This window comes from Cavia porcellus, unplaced genomic scaffold (assembly GCF_034190915.1).
Source record: "Cavia porcellus strain 051 isolate PalLab524CR breed Dunkin Hartley unplaced genomic scaffold, mCavPor4.1 scaffold_12, whole genome shotgun sequence".
NCBI lineage: Eukaryota > Metazoa > Chordata > Mammalia > Rodentia > Caviidae > Cavia > Cavia porcellus.
In genome coordinates, this window is record NW_026947495.1 from 80,325,128 (window position 1) to 80,346,748 (window position 21,621).

Genomic DNA, 21,621 nt, shown 5'->3' on the forward strand with positions numbered 1-21,621 from the left:
TTGCTCTCTAGGAAAAATAGTAATAATTATTAATGTTTTCAAAAGCAAGCATTCCTAAACTAGATTTCATCCAGGAACGGAAAATATTTGAAAGAGAAAGCTGAAAAGAACAGTGATAAAAAATAAAATTGTTTTGTCCTTGCATCCTGAAACCAGTTTCTACATTACACTAGTTAAAGTGAATAATTTTTGAAAGAAATTATAAAGCTAAGGTTAATATTTGAATTTGGAATATTAGAGATAGAAACTTGAACTAAAAGCAGTTGAAATTATTTCACTGTTCACAAAGACGACAGAAGTATTTATTAATTTTAGGCTTCATTAAGCATAGGCATTTTTAAATGAAAATTAATCTCTAAACAACAGAAATATGCGGGCTGGGGATTTAGCCCAGTGGCATAAGCACCTGCCTTGCAAGCGCACGGTTGTGAGTTCAATCACCAGATCAATTAAAAAAAAAGAAACAATAGAAATATGATCCTATATCATATCCCATATCGTATCCATAATGTATGAGAAAACATAAATTAAGAAAACTTAGTCACTTAATAAAAGCTAAGGCAAAGGCCAGGGTATAAGTGCCTGCCTGGCAAGTGCAAGGTTGTGAGTTTGATCTTTGGTACAAAAATACTACTACTACTAATAATAATAATAACAAAACAAAATCTAAGGTAAAAGTAGGGAAAACTAAAGAAAATGAAAATTAAAACTTGGGACTATAAAGCACAATACATGGTGAGTTGAGAAAGTCCACATAATTTACCAATCACATTAAATGGAAATGGATTAAAACTCACTCATAAAAGACGTACTTTCGCTTAGTTAAATCCCTGTTATGGTTGATATGTTGTGGCAACTTGTTTAGAAGTTTAGCAGTTTAGCTAAGAGACCAGGCAGGCAGCTCGGGTCCTTATTCTGTGAACACCCTGAGCCCGTGTAAGAGGAGGGCACAGAGGTGGTGTGAGTGCAGCGGCTCACGAAGCCAAGCGCAGGCTTATTGTATGAGTCATCAATGATATTTCTGAGTATTTAAGAAATGTTTCTAAAACGAAATCATATCTTTGACGAAAGAGCAAAGACCAGTCAATGGAGAAAGGATATTCTTTCCAATACACGGTGTACATTTACAGGCACTAAAGAGAACTGAGACACAAAATGGATTAAAAACTTATGTCCCTGCAAAAATTCTAGGCAGGAGTGTTTGTAGCTTCTTTACCCAACATTTGGAAGCAACCAGTGTGTCCTTCAAAAGGTGGCTAAATGGTAGCACAGCCACACCACACATTATTCAGAGATAAAAAGAAATGTGACATCGAGGTATGGAGATTTGGAGAAAACACAAATGCACAAGTGAAGAAGACAGACTCTAGATTTCAAGACTATGACATTAAGGAGCAGACTGAATGCACGTCAGAAGCGTGCGTAGCTGCCTGGGATTCAGGAGGACGGGGGACAGATGAATGCATAGCACAGAGGACATTTTTAGGAAACCATTCTGCAATCACATCCTGCATCTGTAAAAACCCGTAAGACTATAGTGTGCTGGACTCTGACACAGATGATGGCCTTCGGTTAGTCACGTGTCAGGATTAGTCCATCCCCTGTCACAAACGGAACCACACTAACACAAGACGTCAAGGACAGAAGAATGGGAGGTACTGACTTAGGAATTCCCTAGACTTTGTGCACATGTTTTCCACGCATCTAAAACTGCTCCAAAAGGTATATTTTATAAGAGGACGAGAACAGATAGTGAAGAAGGTAGGGAAGCAGGTGTATTTAGATCAGCAGCCGTGGTGCGTGACTAGATGTGAAGAACTAAGAAGGCCAAGGTCGCAGCTCAGCCTCCGTGAAGGTGACAGGGTGGACGGCTTCTCACCGCCATGGTTGGAGATGTAACCAGGCCCCTGAGCTAGTTTAGGAGGCTGCTTTTGGAAAAAAAAATGAAAATGCAAAAAGCTAGGAGGTCAGCACCAGGGCTCCCCAGCGGGCATGTGCATGGCAAAGCCCACGAGAGAGAAGGCAGGTGGCCGAGCCTGAGAGGGGCTGAGCGCGTTCAGGAGAACACGGAGCATGACACCAAGCACCTAGGACAACAGGCCCTCGGAAACTCAGGGTTTTAGGGGCAGGAACTGCATGACCCAGATGATCCAAAGGCAGCCAGAGAGTTTTGGGAAGAAATGAGGGATGAAGAAGGTCAGAAACAATGAGGGGCCAAGGAGATAGCTTAGTGGCACCGTGCCTGCCTAGCAAGTACAAGGTCTGGAGTTCGATTCCCAGTACCAGAAAAAAAAAAGAAAAACAGTGATTCGAGACACTAATACAGAGTAAGTTTATGTTACGGGAAGTGATTTGAAATTTTTAAATAAATTCATGGACTGGGGTGATGAGTTATTTCCAGTATACCCTTAAATTAAAAGGTTTACCTGTAACATCGGTCAGTGAGTGGGGTAATCACGAGCCTGGGTGAATTTCCCAGATATTCGTACCCGTATCGCAGACCAGCGTTGATCATCTTTGTTTCTAAATGATTCTCCTGCGGTAAACCAGATAAAGGAAGTTAGTTAGGACAACAAAGGTTTAAGCAACATACTGTCTCAGGCTCTTTAGTAAATAACCAGAGTGCAGACTTCCTTAAAATTCACTTGTCAGATGGCATGTGATTGCACTGAAGAAGCCAGGCCCTGGGACGCTGGTGTCCATGGGTGAGTCACTGAGGCCAGTGGCTTCCATGTTTCCCACGTGACACTTCTGAGCTTGTGCTGTGTCTCTCCCATCTTTGCATTCTTGTCAACACTGAGTGGGTACTAGGATCCTCACCATTTTATAGATGAGGAACTGGCCCTCTGTCACGAGCCTGTCCAGGGGAGGACCTGGCATTTGAAGAAATGCTCCATCACTGTGTCCCTAACCACTGCCTACACCGCCCCTCCAGTGGTTTCCAGGATGCTGGCTCTGGTCTTCCCTCTCCCCCTGCTCACACCTCTGCACAAGTGCCTGCGTTGTGAGGCCTTCTGCGCCCACGTCCCCAGTCCTCTGCTCCCTCTGCCTGCACCCATCAGGCCAGCGCTGCCCCGTGTACTGACCGTTCCTGCTTCTCCTGCCTTCCCATCACAGTTCCTGCCATCACTCAGAAAGATCCTTTATAAAATCCTTTCAGATCTCAAATGCCCTCCCCACAATTCTCATGGTGCAGAAGATGCCTGGATCCTGGGGATGCTCAAGTCAGCAGTGCAGCCACAAACTGGTAAGGACGGTGGCTGACTGTGCTGTCAGGAGGAGCCGTCCCTGGGGAGTGAGCTGGAAGGTGCATCTCCCTCCCCTGCTCCTCCCTTCCCTCCCGCATGGGGCGAGCAGCTTCCCTCCGCCAGGCCCTCCCACCGGGCTACTTCACCTTAGAGCCAGCCGACAAGCTGAGACCCCGAAACCTGGGAGCCCACATAACCCTCTCCTAAAAAACATGAGAATAAAAATAAAAAACTTCCCCCCTTTAACTCGTGGGTGTAGAGAGTTTTGCCCTAATGACAAAAAAGTGACAGAGAGACAGGTCATGTGTTTAGCTTCTTCTATGGATCAATAAGAAGCAACTTGAATGACTAAATTGGAATTTAAAAGTTTGATTTGTACATTCTTTAGCTGTATCATCTAAAATTTTTAAATTGGCTGGTCTTAGCATTTTTCAAATTGCAAGCATGGTGATTTGTCTACAACTGAGTAATTTTTGACCTAACTTTTTAATCTATGTATATAGTCACATACAACAATGCATTTGGGTACAGATACAGATCTAAACATAGATACTGATGATTCAGCTATTGCCTTCCTTAATCTCCAAGCTGGGTAGAGTCGGTCATCAGCAAAAAAAGTGTTATATTAGTGACACTATTTCCCACGCCAGCACACAGGCACAATTAAAAAGCCACGACCTGAACTTGCTCCATAATAACACACAGGGCTGAAACTCACCTGCCAATAGTACCTAAGCTGACTTAGCCATTCAAAGTCAGAGTCGTGACTGACGCGTTTTTGGACCAGTGTTGCAAGCACATCTCTAGCATGGACGTCCAGCACCACAAGGGCTCCCAGAGTAACGCGATTCTGCTTGGACAGTTTGCCCCGGACCAGCGTGACAATGTCATCAATTTGCTTATTACATTTTTCCAAGTACTGCTCGAGAGCCTGAAAGAAAAAAAAAAAACATATGATTTCCCAGTGTGACCAGAATCATTTTGAACGTGAATATTTTGAATTAGTATGGCAGTTGGGTCTTCTCTGTATTTTCCTCTTAAATTTCTACATGATGATTTAAAAATAATCAATTTTCCTTACTGCCAGAGATGCTAGGTTGACAAGCCCAATCTGGCGAGGTACAGTGGGTACAGGGGTTTGTGTCAGCCCAACGCCCTCTCCTTTTCTTTTTCAAGCCTTTCTCTGTTCTGTGCTTCATTTGGAACTGTCAATCATATTCACCCATCTCCATAGTAACATGGGACAGGGATGTGGGAGCCAATCAGAACTCACCGTAGTTCTTCCTGGGGAGCACTTCACACTGAGAGAAGAAAGCGCTTTCCTCTAGGCTTACTGGCTTTGACTATGAAGCTACAGCAAGCCTTCATCCTCTCCCAGAAAGAAGCTCCCACAAGACTAGAAAAGAGTAGAGGTGATGAAGCCTGAAATTCTGATTCTGTCTTTCACCCTGTGGATCTATTGGTCCCTCTGCTAACTTCCAAAGGGGGTTAGCATCGCTCAAAATATGAAGAGCTGCCATGGTGTGGAGGGGATTTGACTGTGTCCCCCAAAGTTGCCTTACGGAGCTGTGGTCTCCAGTGTGGCAGTGCTGAAGGAGGGGACCTTTGAAAAGTGGGGTCTAGAGAAAAATAACTAGACAGAGGGGCATCACCCTCATAAGGGATTAGCACAGGGCGGGTGGCTCTGGACCAGTTCCCCTGAGGATGGGTTGTTATTTCAGAAGAGATCCTGATTTTTCTCTTGCTTTCTTCCACCATGTCATCTTTCCCTCTAGCAACACCTTACCATGACGTCATGCACCACGTTGTGAGGTAAGCACAAGGCCCTGACCAGGCTGCCCAGCCTTGGAGTTGCAGCTTCCAGCGCTGAGCTAAGTAAACATCTCTGTAGCAAAGGTATTTTGTTATAGCAGCACAAATGGACCATGCCAGGTATCAATAAGCAGAACACTAATGGTTTTGCTGATGGTGAGCGAAGGCCAGTTCTAAGGACCAGCTTCCCTTGTCCTCCCTCCTCTGGTAGATGAATCTGACTCAAAGTCAGACAAGGGCTTGTGATGAAGAGCACAGCAGGATGATTGCAAACCACTGTGCCCAAGGGAGTGGGCAGTGTGCTCCAGGAGGCTGACCTGGTCACTTTCTCCACTCTCACGATGTTTGATAAACATTGCACACACAGTTTATTTCACCTTTTAAGAGCTTCTGCTGAGTGGCAGCAATGATACTGAAAGTGAGGGAAATCCTATGTGTCAATGCTCTGGTTTTCATGGAGAGAGACCCTTTCCCGAAAACCCTTGACCTTCAGACCTACACTTTTATTTCTTCCTGCAAAGGAAGTGACCTGTTGGTTGGCTGCAGAGATTTAAGCATGTGTCATTCATCTCCTTCTTCTTTAGGACTGCCTACCTACCAAGAATATGTGTTCCTCTCAAAGCCTAACCAATGGTCACTGGTGTCTTAGAGTTAGAGACACACATCAGATTAGAGAAGCAGGGTTGTTGCTGTGACTATATCTGACCATGTTATTTACAAGCCTTTGCAACTGGTTTGTAGGAGGAGCTTGAAAAACTTTGGAGATGGAAGGTGGAGAAGTCTTAGAAGGCTACAAGCAGAATCTGACTGATGATTTTGGTAAAAGCTTGGAATACCAGAATGCTGATAGAAACGCAGACAGCGAAAGCCAGGCTCACGAGGTTTCAGTTGGAAATAAGGATTCCATCTGGACAGCTGAACCAGAAGCCATGTCTGTTCCACTTACACAGAAAATTTATGTATATTTTGCCTAAATCCTGAAATCTTGTGGAAGACTGAGATTAAGTGTGGGGGACTAATTAATCTGGCAGAGTGAATTACAAAGCAGACCAACGCTCAGGCAGTAGCAAGGATACTGATAGTTGCCTTTACCAGATTTCAGATGACAGTCAGAAGCAAAAAGTAAAGCCAAAAGATGTGAAAGTTTCCCACAAGTGAAACGCCTGCCAACGTGGGACCAAGCTGAAGAGATCAGCTCCGTAAAAAGCAGCTAAGTACTCTGCATCAGGACAGCAGTAAAGATGCCTTGAAGATGTCTCAGGAAATCACCAGGCCCAACTCAACAAAAGTTCAAGCATGCAAAGGGTAAACTCTTTAAAAGACTGCTTTGAGAAGAGAATTCTGGGTATCCTACTCATTTGGGGTATCCTGGGAAGTATCATCGCAAGTTCAGCCATCCAGACACAGGCACTTACAGGCCACTGCAGCCAGGGTACAAGGGGACCTGGCTACTGCCTGAACTGGTAGCAGACTCTGGTATCATCCAGTTGGTGCTAGTTTTTCAGGCATGCAAAAAGCAAAAGTTGTGAGGTAATGGGGGCTTCAACCCAGATTTCAAAGGAAAGCCGGGGGGCTATGCAGTGAGCCCCTGAGAGGACGGTGTGTGAAGCTCTGAGAGTGAAGTGGAAGGTGAAATGGAGAGCCGATGAAGCCGGAAATTCCAGGAACACGGAATTTGTGCTGAGGAAAGCCACAGGCTGTGAGCAGATCCTCCCCAGGAAAAGGTCACATGGGCCGTCACAGGCAAGGTCACAGGGGCAGGGCTAGCCAATCTCTTTGGAGTTAACATTTCAACAAAACCTACCCTAGATGCTGAACATGAAGGTTCAAGATTTAAAGTTTGCCCTGATGGTTTTCAGTCCTGTAAAGTCCTTTCTAGTCTCCTACACCTCCTTTTTGGAATGGGAATATTTGCTCTGTGCCATTGTATGCTTGAAGTGTTCAATTTATTTTGCGACTTTCACAGGGGCTCACAGCTTAGAATTTTTCTTGAATCTCCAGCAATACTTTTTGGCAACTCTTAGAGTTGGACGAAACACATTTTGCATAATTAGATAAGCCTGAAGCTTTGGGGAGCCAGAGTGGTCTAAAATGTCCCCTCAAGGTCTCAGGAGTCAGACATGGGGCTTTTCAGTCACTGCACTCATCAGTGGGATGATCCATTGATGAGTTCATAGCTAAATATGCTGTTAGGAGGTGGAGCCTGGGTGGAGGAGGCAGGTGGATGGCACGTGCCTGTCCCTGGCTCCTCTTCTCTCTCTGCTTCCTGCCTGTTGTGAGTCGAGCACCTTCATCCACCATGCAGTTTCTGCCTGGGAGACAGACAACCATGGGCTGACCCCAGTGTAAACTGTAAGCCAAAGGCTTCTCCCCTCCCTTAAGTTCTGGGTGTTGGTTGTTCTGTGCCAGGGACAAGAAAGTGACTGAGACATATCAAATTCCATGCATGTCTAAATGCATTTAAACGTCATGGCTTTAGTTGGGCCTGGTGGCACATGTCTATAATTTCAGCACTCGGGAGACTGAGGTAGGAAGATTGCTGTGAGTTCAGGGTCAGCCTGGACTACACATGAATTCAAGGCCAACCTGAACTGCACTGTCTCAATCAATCAATCAATTAACTTTTTTTAAGAGTCTCATTATGCAGCCTCAAACTTGTAACAATCCTCCTGCATCAGCTTTCCAAGTGCTGGGATTACTGGTGTGTGCCAACACACCTGGCCAATGTCATGTTTTTATGATTTGTTTTATTTCGTTTTTGAGACAGGGTCTCGCTATGCAGTTCAGGCTGGATTTGACCTCACTTTGCCGCACAGCCTAGGCTTGAACTCACAGCAATCCTCCTGTCTCAGCCTTCCAAGTGCCAGGATTACAATCATGTACCCACCACACCCAGAAATGTCATGTTTTAAACTAAACATCCACAATTTCTAGATTCCAGTTGAATCATAGTCCCTGAAAATTGGGCTCACTTAAAGTTCTATCTCAAGGATAAGACTCGTGTTGAGTATAATTTATTTTTTAATTAACAGTAGCCACCTAGTTAATATTAAAGTCATCTTAATATTAATAAGTATTAATATTAAGTCATATTAAAGTGTAGGTATGTTAGACCATTGAAATAGTTAATGTTATCACTCAAAACATTACTTATTCAAAAATGAATGTATTAACAATTGAAATAGAGTAAATCAGCTGATTCCTTGTATACACAGGTAGTCTTACTCAAGACTCAAAAGAGCATTATACTACTCTATATCTGCCTCATCTATCTAAGCTTAGAAAATTTCTTTGTTCTATTATCTCCCTATTTTTTAAGGTAGAAAATATATATATACATACATATATAAAATAACAAGAGCAATGTTCAATCAGTTTTACACAATGTGAATAAGCTAGTGGTTTAGACATAGATTTTGGATAATTATTTGTATGAGTTCTCCTGCGCATCTGTGATTTGGAATTGTATTTAAGATCTGTACTTCGCTGCCTGCGGCATCCAGTGGATTTCTGAGTGGGCTCTCCCACTCGGCTGTTCTGGAGTGAGTCCATCCTCTCAAGGCAACTTTGGAAAAACCGCGGAAACACGGGTGCTAAGCGCTCACCTCCAGCCCCACTGCAATGGCCGTTTGCACTTCTTTCGTCCAAAACGTCTGGGACACGCAGAGCACCGCCTGGCCGGGCCACTCCCGCACCCAGTTAATGCGCTCGTTGTTTATATAGGCCTGGATGGCGCTCCCGATCACCTGGGTAGGAGAAGAAAATGCTAGCGACAAACAGGTTGTTGAACCAGCTACATAATGAAGACTAAAATTTCTACACAGATTACCCCACACTGCTCAGCATTCTTCACCAATAATGAAAGAATGACGTAGAACAGAACTGCTTAAATTCAAATTTATTCATATATTTATGGACCTAGGCATTACCTAACATTTTAATGTTGCCAATATAGTATCAACTTGTATGAACTACATTATGTAAAATAATTATTTGACCAGTTTTAGTGAAAAACATCCTATATACATTTTAATTGAACAAATAAAGGGCCAGGGCTTTAGGTCAGAGGCCCAAGCACTTGCCTAGTAAGGACAAGGTTGTGAGTTCGATCCCTGGCACCAAAATAAGTAAATAAATTTAAATCATTCCAGGTGAGGTACATCAAATGAATGGCTAATGCTTTCACGGTCTATGATCAGATCCCCACTTAGGGCACATAATCACATCACACAGTCCTCTAAAGAGCTCCTGTGTTTGGGGCTCACTCCGTCCTCAATTTTATGGGTCTAGAAGGCACCAAAAACCTACCCTGGAGAAAGGCTAACCTCTGTGAAAGGAGGTGCTGGGAGAACGGATTGTGCCTAGATCCCCTCTCACCACATACTAAACTAAGATCAAAAAGGATCAAAGATCTGCTTGAAGATAAAACAGGTAAAACTCTTGGGGTCACAAGGACTTTCTGAACAGAACCCTGGTTGCACAGGAAATAGGACCAAGAATTACCACATGGGATCATACTAAGTTAAAAAGCTCTGTGCAGCAAAAGAAGCAACCAAGGGACTGAAGCGACGACCTGCAGGATGGGAGGACATTTTTGTCAGCAGTGCCTTGGGCAGAGCCCTGATCCCTAGGATACACAGAGAACTGCAAAAAAGAACAGAAAAAAAGGCACAAAACGAAAGACCCGATCAAAAAGGGGCAAGTGGAGTAAAGATACTTCACAAAGAAACAGTAACGGCCAAAGAACTGAAACCCTTCCTCCAAGCACTTTGGCAAACAAAATCATAAGTATAGTTGAAATAGTCATAGATAAATCTACAGCAATGAGTTAACACTATTAGCAAACCCTGTGACCCGATGCAGGGCCCTAAACAGTGGTCACAGTGGACTCCTCTGCCCTGCCAATGGTCATGTAGAACGCTGTTTGTTGCTACTTCCAAAGACCTGTGAACACGCTCCCTTAGCCAGGGGTCTGACACACACGGTCATCCTAAGAAGATGGATTATTAAATCAAAGTAACCAACTCTATGGCTTGTAATATAATACAGAACAGGGAGAAAATGGGAAACTTTCAGAAGGTTTGATATTTACTGGGGGCAGTAAGGCTATTTTTAGGATGAGAACATTTAGACACATGGCAATGTCAAACCCAGACTCCACTGAATTTTAGCACTAATATACAGGAGACGAGGAAAAAGTAATTTCCTGCTCTCCGTTCATGGTCCCCTGCTCATAGGTTTTGTTTTTCTTGAACACTTGAATACAAAACCTGTATTATAGTAGAAAAGTGAACATGGGTGTGCAATCTCCACTTGTCAGTGTGACTTAAAATTCTCCAAATGACCGAGCTCACAGGGTGCGTCCTGCAATGTGACACAGATGCGGTCACCATGAGCTGAGGGCAGCAGGTACGATTCTGTAACATTCTGCTCCGCATCCTCCATATCAGAGAACAGAAAGACGCGTGAGTCTGAGGGGGATGGATGTGAACTCCAGGAAGGTGTGCAGGGGGCACCGAAAGGAGACCAGGTATGTACACAGGGACTGCCCGAAATGAAACAAGTGCATTCCTAAAACCCAGTGTTCTCCGGAAGCGTGGATGGCGTTTGTCACACTCCAAGTGAATCCCGACAAAGCAACTACCGCAGGCCAGCTGCTGCCCTCGGGTCACCTGTCCCTCCGGAAACGGTAATTCCTGCCTCCACCTCCCGCTACACCACCGCGCCTCTTCCAATGGGATCTTTATGGTGGCACTGCCGTTCCTGCATGCTTTCCTGAAAACAATAGCAAACACCCCAGCCACCTTGTGAATGGAGTTAATCATGATTCGCTCCAGCTCCACCAGCCACTTCTCCACCTGGCCTCGGGCCTTGGCGGTGGAAATGGTCTCCATGAGCTCCACCACCTCGCCTTCGCTGCTCTTCATGTGCGTGATGTCCAGCGTCTCTGTAAATTCCACCTTCGCGATTCCTTCAAAACATTTCTTCAGGTGAGGTTGCACCCTGGCGGGAAATCCATGCAAAGAGTTAACCAAATGAAAGCGACGGTTCCACATGTCCGTCCACTGTGTCTTCACTAAAAATTTGCCAATGAGCAAAGTGTGGGACCTGTGCTAGGGGCACTGAGCGTGGAAGGCGGAGCCCAAAACAAAAACCAAGCAAAGCACCACACAATCTCTGCCTACACAGAATACGAGGTCCAGAGGAGCTCAGAAAAGAGCAATAAAGTTATAGTTATAAAACCTGCAAAGCAGAGAGACACCCACAAGTCTTCATTTTTCAATGCAGTAAATTGAAAGATGTTCAAAGTAGCCATAAAAAACTATGTTTTTGATTTTTTGAGACAGGGTCTCCCTATGCGGTTCAGGCTGGCCTTGAGCTCACTTTGTAGCCCAAGCTGGCCTCAAACTCAGGGTGATCTCCTGCTGTAGCCTCCCAGTGCTGGAATTACAGACGTGAGCCACATTGCCTGGCTTAAGCCATTTTTAACTAACAGATGAATGCACCAGTTTAAAGACTCTTCAATACACCAAAGTAGCCATTTCAAACGAAATCTTCAGAGACTGCTTGAAAATTATAGCCTTTAAGTCCTTCAGTGCTTTAAGTACTCCGCAGTTTATCAAATCAACTGCTGTGACACACCCAACTGTTACACTATTCGGTGTAATAGGGATGGAAATGCGTGAGCCCCTCAGTTTGGCACATTACCAGTAACAGTTGCATTCATCTTTCAAACTGGCAGAAAGAAGCAGCTTATAAAATTCAGTTACAAATCTGAGGCTAAATTTATCTTTTTAAAAAAATCTGGGCCAGGTGACTCATTCTCTGAAGGCACATTATATAAAATAAATTTATCTAATAAGTTATTTATTCACTGCCTACTTTCTATCAGATACTTTTCAGCAGCAGGAAAATTTGGCAAAGATCTCTGCCATCGTGGAGCCCCACGGGCAGTAAAGAAGCAAAGCACAGTGTGCGCCTGGTGATCACAGACACGCAGAAAAATGTCTCATTTCACAACATTACTTATGTTTGGGGGCATTATTTAAGGTTCACTTGAAGAGAAGTCATTCTATAAACATGGTTTCACAGAGTTACGTATGTTCCATCTTATTCTAAGAGTTAAATTCAAGCAGATAGACCCAGCCTCGGACCACAGCCCATGGGAGGAGTTACCGGGTGGGATCTTTAGTCTCGGACAGGATCTCGAGAAGTTCATCGTTTGACAAGAAAAAGAATCTGGGGAAGAAGAGCCGTTTCTTTTCCAAATATTCATTCAGTCCTTTTAGAATGAGTTCCAAAAGTTCATTATTCTTTTTCATCTTTTCCAGCATTTTGTCAATAGTTACAACTGTCAGAACGTGTTTATTCTAAAAGCCAAAGAGAAAACACTCGACTCAAAAACCTCAGACAGTGACGTTGCATGGATTCATACATCCAAGGTTTAGCATTTCGAATCAAATGAAGGTTATGCAGATTTCAAGGTGAAAATTTGTAGTTATAAAGTCATCCTGCACTTTCCGGGTCGACCCAGCCTCCTTAACCCTTTGATCCTGAGCCACACTGCTAGAAAGAGAAAGAATGAGAAAGACAGACAGACGGACAGACAAGACAGAGACAGAGACAGAGAGACAGAGAGAGGCAAGCTCTGAGGATAAAGATGGGCAAAACAAAGTATCAGATACATCTTCCAGTCCCTTATTCTTTGAGGAAAAGTATTCTAGATAGTAAATCATCATTAAAATTACTGTTTTGAATGTGTTCCCAACAATAATAAAGTGGAGCAGTCCCTTTTCATAACCACAGTTTGAAAAGTAGGTGTTAGGAGTGGTGGGGGCAGTTTTCCGCAGAGACTGTGCCCACCCCACCCCTAGCAGTGTGGCTCAGAATCAAAGGGTTAAGGAGGCTGGGTCGACCCGCAGCACTGCGTGGCCCTCCGCTGCCCGGGGCTGGGCGCAGGTCCCCACTTCCCAGACTGCCAGTGACACAGGTGTGGCCGCTGGGATCCAGAGCCCGGTGCAGACAAGGGGACCCTGTGAGGGCTTTGCAGTGATTCAAAAGGACAGAGTGCTTAAAGAGCTTTCTTTTGTGCTGTAGAATTCAAAACAAGAACTATAACCAAAAGTTCAGATTGAGAACTCATTTTTTTAAAAATAGAGTATGCTGACTTCTAAAACTATCTGTATACTAATGGCTGGGTTTAAAAGAATCTTATTAAATACATATTAGACATATGAATCAAATATCATATAAACATATTAAACTAGAAAAAAACACTAAAATACTATCCAGATACAGTTGAAATATTTTTGTTTTTAAATCAGGGTCTCACTGTGCTGTTCAGATCGGCCTTGAACTCATGGCAGATTTCTGTCTCAGCCTCCCAAGTGCCTGGATCACAGGCATGTGCCCCTCACCCGTTTAAAATTCTCTTTCCCCCCACTTTCTTTCATACCTGATTAATATCACCCAAGCCTATTCTGGGTCATGTAATTCCACACTCAGTGTTTACCACTGACAAATTAGAGAAGTTCTTTATACATGGTCCTCAAAAGGTATTAAAATATAATATAGATTTCCATCACCAGGCAAATAACAAACATCATGAAAACATGCTAGATATTTATTAATATAATGGGGCATTTTAGTAGGTTTATGTGAAATTAAAGTAGGATTTTAAAATTTATGTGGATCAAAAATAATATTATTCTTCAAATAAACACTAGTTTCAATACTAACTAGTTAATTTCCACATTCAGCTATGACTGAAAGATCAATCAAAGCTTTCAGCTCTATACTATTTCTACAAGAATTTTATTATCACATGAGTTTATATACTTTGAATATAGCCCAAAAATATAATATTTTGCTTTGCCTTGAATTATAACAATGCAACTTGGAAATATAAAAATTTAATCACAGGGCAAAATAATTATCATTAATACTTGTTTTCACAATAAAGAGAAATTTAAAATATGCAATAAAATTAGATCAACTTACTTTTAGAGCACAACTTATTAAAGGAATTTTATTTACTAAGTTTTATATTTCAAATAAATATTGCACACACACACACACACACACACACACACACACACACACACTATAATTTAAAATGTGCCATTTTTCCAGTCCAATGGAGAATACTTTAATAAACCCAAATCCGAAAATGAAATTAGTGTTCCTCTAGCGCCATCTACTGGAAAAGTATACTTTTCTTTGCTAAAAAAAGAAAGCTGACTTGTTGCTGATAACAGGAAAAACTTACGAACTAACAGCACTTGTTTCATTCTTGCCAAAATAACTGATTGCAATATTGTTGTTTTTTTATATAATACCTAAAAGCTTTAAAATTAAGTTTTAAAAATAACAGGTTATATTCCCTTCACTAAATATAACTGTCAAACAAACAACCTAAAAACCCTGCAAAAACTTAGCAATTGAATAAATATTTTGCCAATCACTAGCGCGTCTCTGAAATGCTTAGGACCAGAGTGACTCACATTTCAGAATTTTTTGGATTTTGTAACATTTGAATAGACTTTTCCAGTTGAACATTATTAATCTGAAAATGCAAAATCAAAAAATAAAAAGCTCCAGATTTTGGAGCATTTCAGATCACAGATTAAGGACGCTTCACCTGTATTACATTGCTGAAGTCAAGCCTACGTAAGCAGATGGTCTCGGTGAACTCGGGTGATAACTGTGTACCTCTGTCCGCTGTTTCGGTTTCCATCCAAGATGTCTCCCCAGTGGCTGCGTTCCCAGGGGGAGCTTTGGTAGTGATGGGGTGGTGGGGCTCTAACTTGGTCAGCGGGCTCATCTGCTGGTGAGGGTGACCTTGACAGCATCTCGGGGAGGTGATGGAGACACGCAGGTGGGCCCTGGCTGCAGGCAGTGGTCATGGAGCCTGGCCTCGGGGACCCCTCTGGGCCCAGCCCCTTCCTCTCTGGCTCTTTTCCATGCTCCGTTACTCTGGTTTTTAGTGATGGGTGTCACCCCGCCATGTCCTGTGCCATGATGTTGCTGCCCTGGAGCAGCTGGCCATGGACTGTAAGCCCTGAAACCAGCAGCTCAGATGAACCTCTTTTCCTTTAAGTGGGTTCTGGCCGCACCACCCCCCACAATCACTGACTTGTATCAGATCTAAGGAAACGGTACATAAATGCACCATTTCACGCCCAGAAACTAAACTCCCGTCCCTCTCTCGGGACGTGAGAAGCGTGTTACACATAACAAAGCTCACTTCAGACAAGCGAGAGCCACGAGTTTCTGATTTCTTTTTTTTAAATAAAAAAGAGAAAAGTTAGAAAAGGAAAACAAAAAGCGAAAGGCATAAACAACAACAACAAACTCAATAAAGGTTTTCAAAACAGAATGAAAGAAACTTAATGATGGTTGTTATATTGCACATTGTTCTCTTTTTTTCAAAAAAAGAAAAGAAAATTAAAGAAAATAGAAAAAAATAAGGGAAGAACAATATCAAATTCAAAAAACTTATTGTAGAACCGCTAGTTGATACATTAATCATTGTCGTCTTAAAACATAGTTGCCAAAGTCACAAAATCAAAGCCTAGTGGCTAGACACTCAAAAACTGACAGTGCAGATACTTCTGTTCAATGTTCCAACAGAGATTCAGTAATATGGTCATCTGTCTTACATACTGTATATATCATTATACCTGTGAGATCACTTTCCTTCCCTTTTGCCTTCACAGTATCTATTATACTTCTTGAATCCCATTATTCTGTCATTTTTATTATTTTTTTACACTAGAGAGACAATGTGATATTTACTAATGTGAGCCATTTCACTAATGAGGATATTTCAAGTTGCCTCCATTTACCTATAAAGGCCTCAAGATCATCCTTTTTATGGCTTAGTAGTATTCCATTGTATAAAAATACCACATTTTTTTCATCCACTCTGCAGTTGACGGGCATTTTGACTGTTTCCAAGATTTAGCTATTACACATTTTGCTGCTGTGAACATGGGTGCACATATGGGTATGACATCACTTTTTCAGTTTTTCAGGGAAAATACCCAGGAGGGACATAGCTAGGTTGAGTGGAACGTCCAATCCTAGTCTTCCATTTTCTAATATCTAGTCTTCTGAGAATTCTCCATACTGGTTTCCACAGTGGTTGCACCAGTCTGCACTCCCACCAACAGTGGAGCAGTGATCCTTTTCCCCACAGCCTCGCCAACATGTGTTATCAGTTGTTTTCCTGATGGCAGCCAGTCTTTCCAGGGTGAGTTGAAATCTCAATGCTGTTTTAACTTGCATTTCTTGAATGACCAGTGATGGTGAGCATTTCTTAATGTATTTATTTGCCATTTGTATATCTACATCTGAGAACTGTGTGTTCCTCTCTGATGCCCATTTTTGGAGAGGGTCCTTGAATTTGGGGGTCTTGATGTTTTTCAGTTCTTTGTATGTTCTGGATATAAGTCCTTTGTCTGAGGGATTGTTGGCTAAAATTCTTTCTCATTCTGTGGGTTTTCTTTTCACTCTGTTGGTGATTTCTTTTGAAGTACAGAAACTTTAGTAATATGAGATTCCACTTGTTGATTCTTTGAAGTATTTCTCGTGCAGATTGCATTTTATTTATAATTCTCTGTCTACCCCTATGTCTTCAAGATTTCTACCTACCTTGTCCTGCAGTAGATTTAGCTTTTCTGTTTGAATGTGTAGATCTTTGATTCATTTTGACTTTAGTTTAGTGTATGATGATAGGCATGGTTCTATTTTCAGTCTTCGGCATGTGGAAATCCAATTTTTCCAACACCATTTTTAAAGAGGCTTTTTTCCAGTGAACATGTTTAGCCATTTTGTCAAATATCAGGTAGCTGAGTGTTTTTGTAGTTGTGCTTGCATCTTCTAATCTGTTCCATTGATCCTCAGGTCTATTTCTTTGCCAGTACCATGCTGATTTTATTACTGTGGCTTTGTAGTATAGTTTCAGGTCAGGAATTGAGATGCTTCCTGCCTTGCCTTTGTTGCCCAGAATTGCTTTTGTTATTTTAGGTTTCTTCTGTTTCCAAATAAATTTTAGGAATATTTTCTCTAGATCTGTAAGGTATGTTGATGGTATTTTGATTGGGATTACATTGAATCTGTGCAATAGTTTGGGGAGTATGGCCATTTTCACAATGTTGGTTCTTACTAACCAAGAGCAAGGAATATCCTTCCATTTTCTAATATCTTCTTCAATCTCCTTTCTTAAGAGTAGTATAATTTTCAGCATAAGGGTCTTTTGCATTCTTGGTTAGGTTGATTCTTAAGTATCTGACTCTTTAAGATGCTATTGTGAAAGGTGTTATTTCCATAATTTCTCAGTGAGTTTTTTGTTTGTGGACAGGAATGCTATTGATTTTTGAGCACTGACTTTGTATCCAGCTATGTTGTTGAATTTGTTTATTACCTCTAGTAGTCTTTTAATGGAGTTTTTGGGGTGGTTTATGTACAGTATCATGTCATCTGCAAATAATGATAATTTAACTTCTTCTTTTCCTATTTTTATTCCTTTTATTTCTCCCTCTTGTCTGATTGTTCTGGATAATATTTCTAGAACTATATTGAATAGGAGTGATGATAGTGGACATCCTTGTCTTGTTCTTGATTTTATTTTTTTATTATTTTGAAGGTAGTAAAATACAACAGAACAAAGCCAACTGAGACAGTGCAGTGAAATTGGTACAGAACTTCACAGCAGGTTACCGGGATAACAGCAATAGGTATCACAGTATATCTCATTATCATCACAATAGTTGTTCTTTCAATCATGTATAGCAAAATAAAATGAAGTACAGAAGATTATAGAATTTATCAAAACAGAATATTGAATAGAACAGTACCATTAATCAGAATAAAGTAAAACAGTAGTAAAAATACTTGCCTTCAAAAAGATGGTAGAAGAAAATCCCCCTTATTTGCTATATTGCACATGGTCAGTCGCCCAAGAGATGCTCGGATCTCTGGTTCCCATTTACTAAAGGGAGGCAGATGAAGTGGGATGTTTGACTCTGGGCTGTGCACCAGTAGGCTCACTACTGCTTAGCAGGGAGGCAAGCTGCTTGCTTGGTTTCCCAGCGTCCAAAGTTCCAACAAGGTACAGATTTCAGGAGATGCTGGAAGTCCTCCCCCTGGGGCGGCTGTAGCCTTGTTCCTGATTTTGGAGTAAAGGCTTTTAGTTTTTGTCCATTTAGTATAATGTTGGCTGTTGGATTGTCACAAATGGCCTTTATGAGATTGAGGGATATACCATCTATTCTGAGTTTTTGTAGGGTTTTTATCATGAACAGGTGTTGGATTTTATCAGAAGCTTTTCCTGCGTCTATTGAGAAAATCATGTGATTTTTATTTTTGGCTCTGTTGATGTGGTATATTATATTTATTGATTTGCATATGTTGAACCATCCCTGCATTCCTGGAATAAATCCCACTTGGTCATGGCGTATAATATTCTTGATGATTTGCTGCATTGTATTTGCCAGTATTTTATGGAGGATCTTTGCAACAATGTTCATTAGTGAGATTGGTCAACAATTCTCCTTTTTGGTTGGGTCTTTTTTCTGGTTTTGGCATGAGGATAATACTTGCTTCCAAAAATGATTTAAGGAGGACTGATTTTCTTTCAATTTCACTGAAGAGTTTAAGGAATGTTGGCATTAAATCTTCTCTAAATTTCTTATAGAATTCAGCCATGAATCCATCAGGACCTGGGCTTTTCTTTGTTGGTAAGTTTTTAATCATGTTTTGATTTCAGTAGCTGATGTTGGGTTATTTAAAACTGTTATATCTTCTTGAGCTTTAGTAGTTCATATGTTTCTAGAAATCTGTCCATTTCCTCTGTGTTTACCACCCATGTGAGTAGAGATCTTCAAAGTAGGTGTCCATGATCTTTTGAATTTCCATGGGATCTGTAGTAATTTCCTTCTTTTCAGTCCTTATTGCACGGATTTGAGTTTTTTCTTTATTTTTCTTGATAAGGTTGGCTACAGGTTTATCAATTTTGTTTATTCTCTCAAGAAACCAGCTCTTTAATTCATTCTTTGTATTTTTTTGTTTCAATTGCAATAATTTCTGCTCTAATCATTACAATTTCCTCTCTTCTATGAACTTTGGGTTTGACTTGCTCTTCCTTTTCTAGGACCTTGAGATGTAGCATTACTTTATTTATTTATACTTGTTCTGTTTTCTTGATGTATTTATTGCTATCTATTTTCCTCTTAGGACTGCTTTCATTGCGTCCCATAGGTTACAGTATGTTGTGTCTGCATTTTCATTGTATTGTAGGTATTGCTTTATTTCTTATTTAATTTCATCTGTAACCCACTGGTTGTTCAGAAGGTTATTTAATTTCCATGTATTTATGCAGGTTTTGCAGGGTTTTTTTGCCATTGATTTCCAACTTTAGTGCACTATCATCAGATATTATGCATGGGATAATTTCACTCCCTTTGCATTTACTTAACAGTGTTTTATGAGTTAATATATGGTCTATTTTGGAGAATGTCCCGTGTGCAGGTGAGAAGAATGTGTCTTCTGATGTGGTTGGGTGGAACACTCTGTAAACATCCACTAAGTCCATTCTTTCACAGGTATGATTCAGTTCTGTTATTTCTTTGCTGACTTTTTGTCTAGTTGATCTATCTCTTTGTGACAGTGAGGTGTTAAGGTCTCCTATTACAATTGTTCTTGTGTATTTTGTTTTTCATGTCCATTAGTATTTGTCTTACATAGTTGGGTGATCCTGTATTTGGTGCATATATATTTTTAATGGTTAGTTCTTCCTCTCGTAGTTTTCCACTTACAAGTATGTAGTGGCTTTCTTTATCTCTTAATCATTTTAGGTTTGAAGTTCACTTTGTCTGCAAACAGAACAGCTACTTCTGATTTTTTATGGGTTCCTGTTGCATGGAATACCATTTTCCATCCTTTGACTTTTAGTCTATGGGTTTCTTTTGGAGTCAGATGCGTTTCTTGTATACAGCATATTGTGGGATCCTATTTCTGGATCCATTCTGTCAACCTGCTTCTTTTGACAGATGAATTGGGGTCATTTACATTTATGGATATCACTGCTATGTACTGGCTTGACTTTGCCATATTATGTTCCTGTTGGTTTCCTGTTTTCCTCCCTTGTTTAATTTCTTGTCCAGCCTGGTGGTTTCTTTCTGTTGTTGTTCTGGAGATTGTGTTCATTTTTATCTAGTATGTCTTTTTAATACTTTTTATAGGATTGGCTTGGTAGATATGAATTTCTTCAGTTGTTCTTTGTCATGGAATTATCTTGTTTCTCCATTAAATTTGAAACACAGTTTTTCTGGCTATATCAGTCTGGGTTGGAAGTTGTTTTATTTTAGGGCTTGAAACACTTTACTCCAAGCTTGTGTTGACCTGAAGGTTTGTGCTGAGAAGACTGCCATGATTCTAATAGGCTTTCCTTGATAGGTGAGTTGTGTCTTTTCTCTAACAGCTTTTAGTAGTCTGTTTTTATGCTGTATGTTTGGGATCTTAATTATTATAGGTCTGGGTGTAGATTTATGTTAGTTATGACTGTTTGGCGTTCTATATGCCTCACTCATTTGTATGTCACATTTTTCCGCATGTTTGGGAAATTTTCTGTTATTACTTCTGTGAACAGCTTAGTTATGTCATTTGTGTTGTCTCCTGCATGCTCACTGATGCCTATGAGTCTTACATTGTTTCTCTTGGTGTCATCTTGAAGCTGCTGGATTGTCATTTCATGTTGCATTGTTGTTTTTGTAAGTTCTATCTTTTCATGGTCGCTATCTTCGATCCTGTGCTCAAGGTCTGAAATCCTATCTTCAGCTTCATTTAAACAGTTGTGCCAGCTTTGAATAGAATTTTTTGTTTCTTGGGTAACTCTTTGAATTTGTCTCATGGATTCTGCTTGTTTTCTACATTGTTCATCAAAGTTTCAATGAATTTCCCATGCTTCTGTATTTTTTAAAATATATTTCTTCCCTAGCTATATTGAGCAAATCCTTTACTAAGGTTGTTATTGCTGTCTTTACGTAAGACATTGCTTCTAATTTGATTCCCTCTATAGCCTCCTGGATTTGTTTCTTAATTTTTTTTTTTTTTGTCTTTTTCGTTTTTTTATCGGTACCAGGGATTGAACTCACGACCGCCTGCTTTCAAGGCAGGCGCTTATGCCGCGGAGCTAAATCCCCAGCCCCTGGATTTGTTTCTTAACTTCATTTGCTATCTTTTCAGAGATTTCTAGTGTATGATTTTTAAAGTCTTTCATTTTGCTGTTGCTTGTTATTGCACCCAATAGACTGGATGTCTGAGATTGCAGTTTGGTTTTCTGTTTTATCATTTTCACTTTCTGGGCCAATATTTTGTCATTTAATCCCAATAGTCACAACTGTCAGCAGTGTATGTCCCAGGGTCCTACTGTGTGGTTGATGTCTGCTGCATTGTTGGGTACATAGTGACTAGAAGCTACTGGGATCCTCTGTCTAGGCAAGGGGCCACCAAGTCTCCCACCAAACCAGCACTGCCAGTCCACTGCAGTTCAAGGTTC

General features: G+C 41.1%; 1 protein-coding gene across 1 annotated transcript in view; it reads right to left on the reverse strand.

Moving 5' to 3' along the window:
* Dnah7 (dynein axonemal heavy chain 7) overlaps positions 1-21,621 on the reverse strand; it is a 239,656-nt gene that overhangs the window by 127,160 nt on the left and 90,875 nt on the right. The window contains exons 20-24 of the mRNA XM_023562205.2: positions 12,237-12,430; positions 10,865-11,063; positions 8,666-8,806; positions 3,967-4,179; positions 2,427-2,536 (exon numbers count right to left, since the gene is read on the reverse strand). Of these exons, the coding sequence (XP_023417973.1) occupies positions 2,427-2,536; positions 3,967-4,179; positions 8,666-8,806; positions 10,865-11,063; positions 12,237-12,430 (857 nt within the window). The remainder of the gene's footprint in view (positions 1-2,426; positions 2,537-3,966; positions 4,180-8,665; positions 8,807-10,864; positions 11,064-12,236; positions 12,431-21,621) is intronic.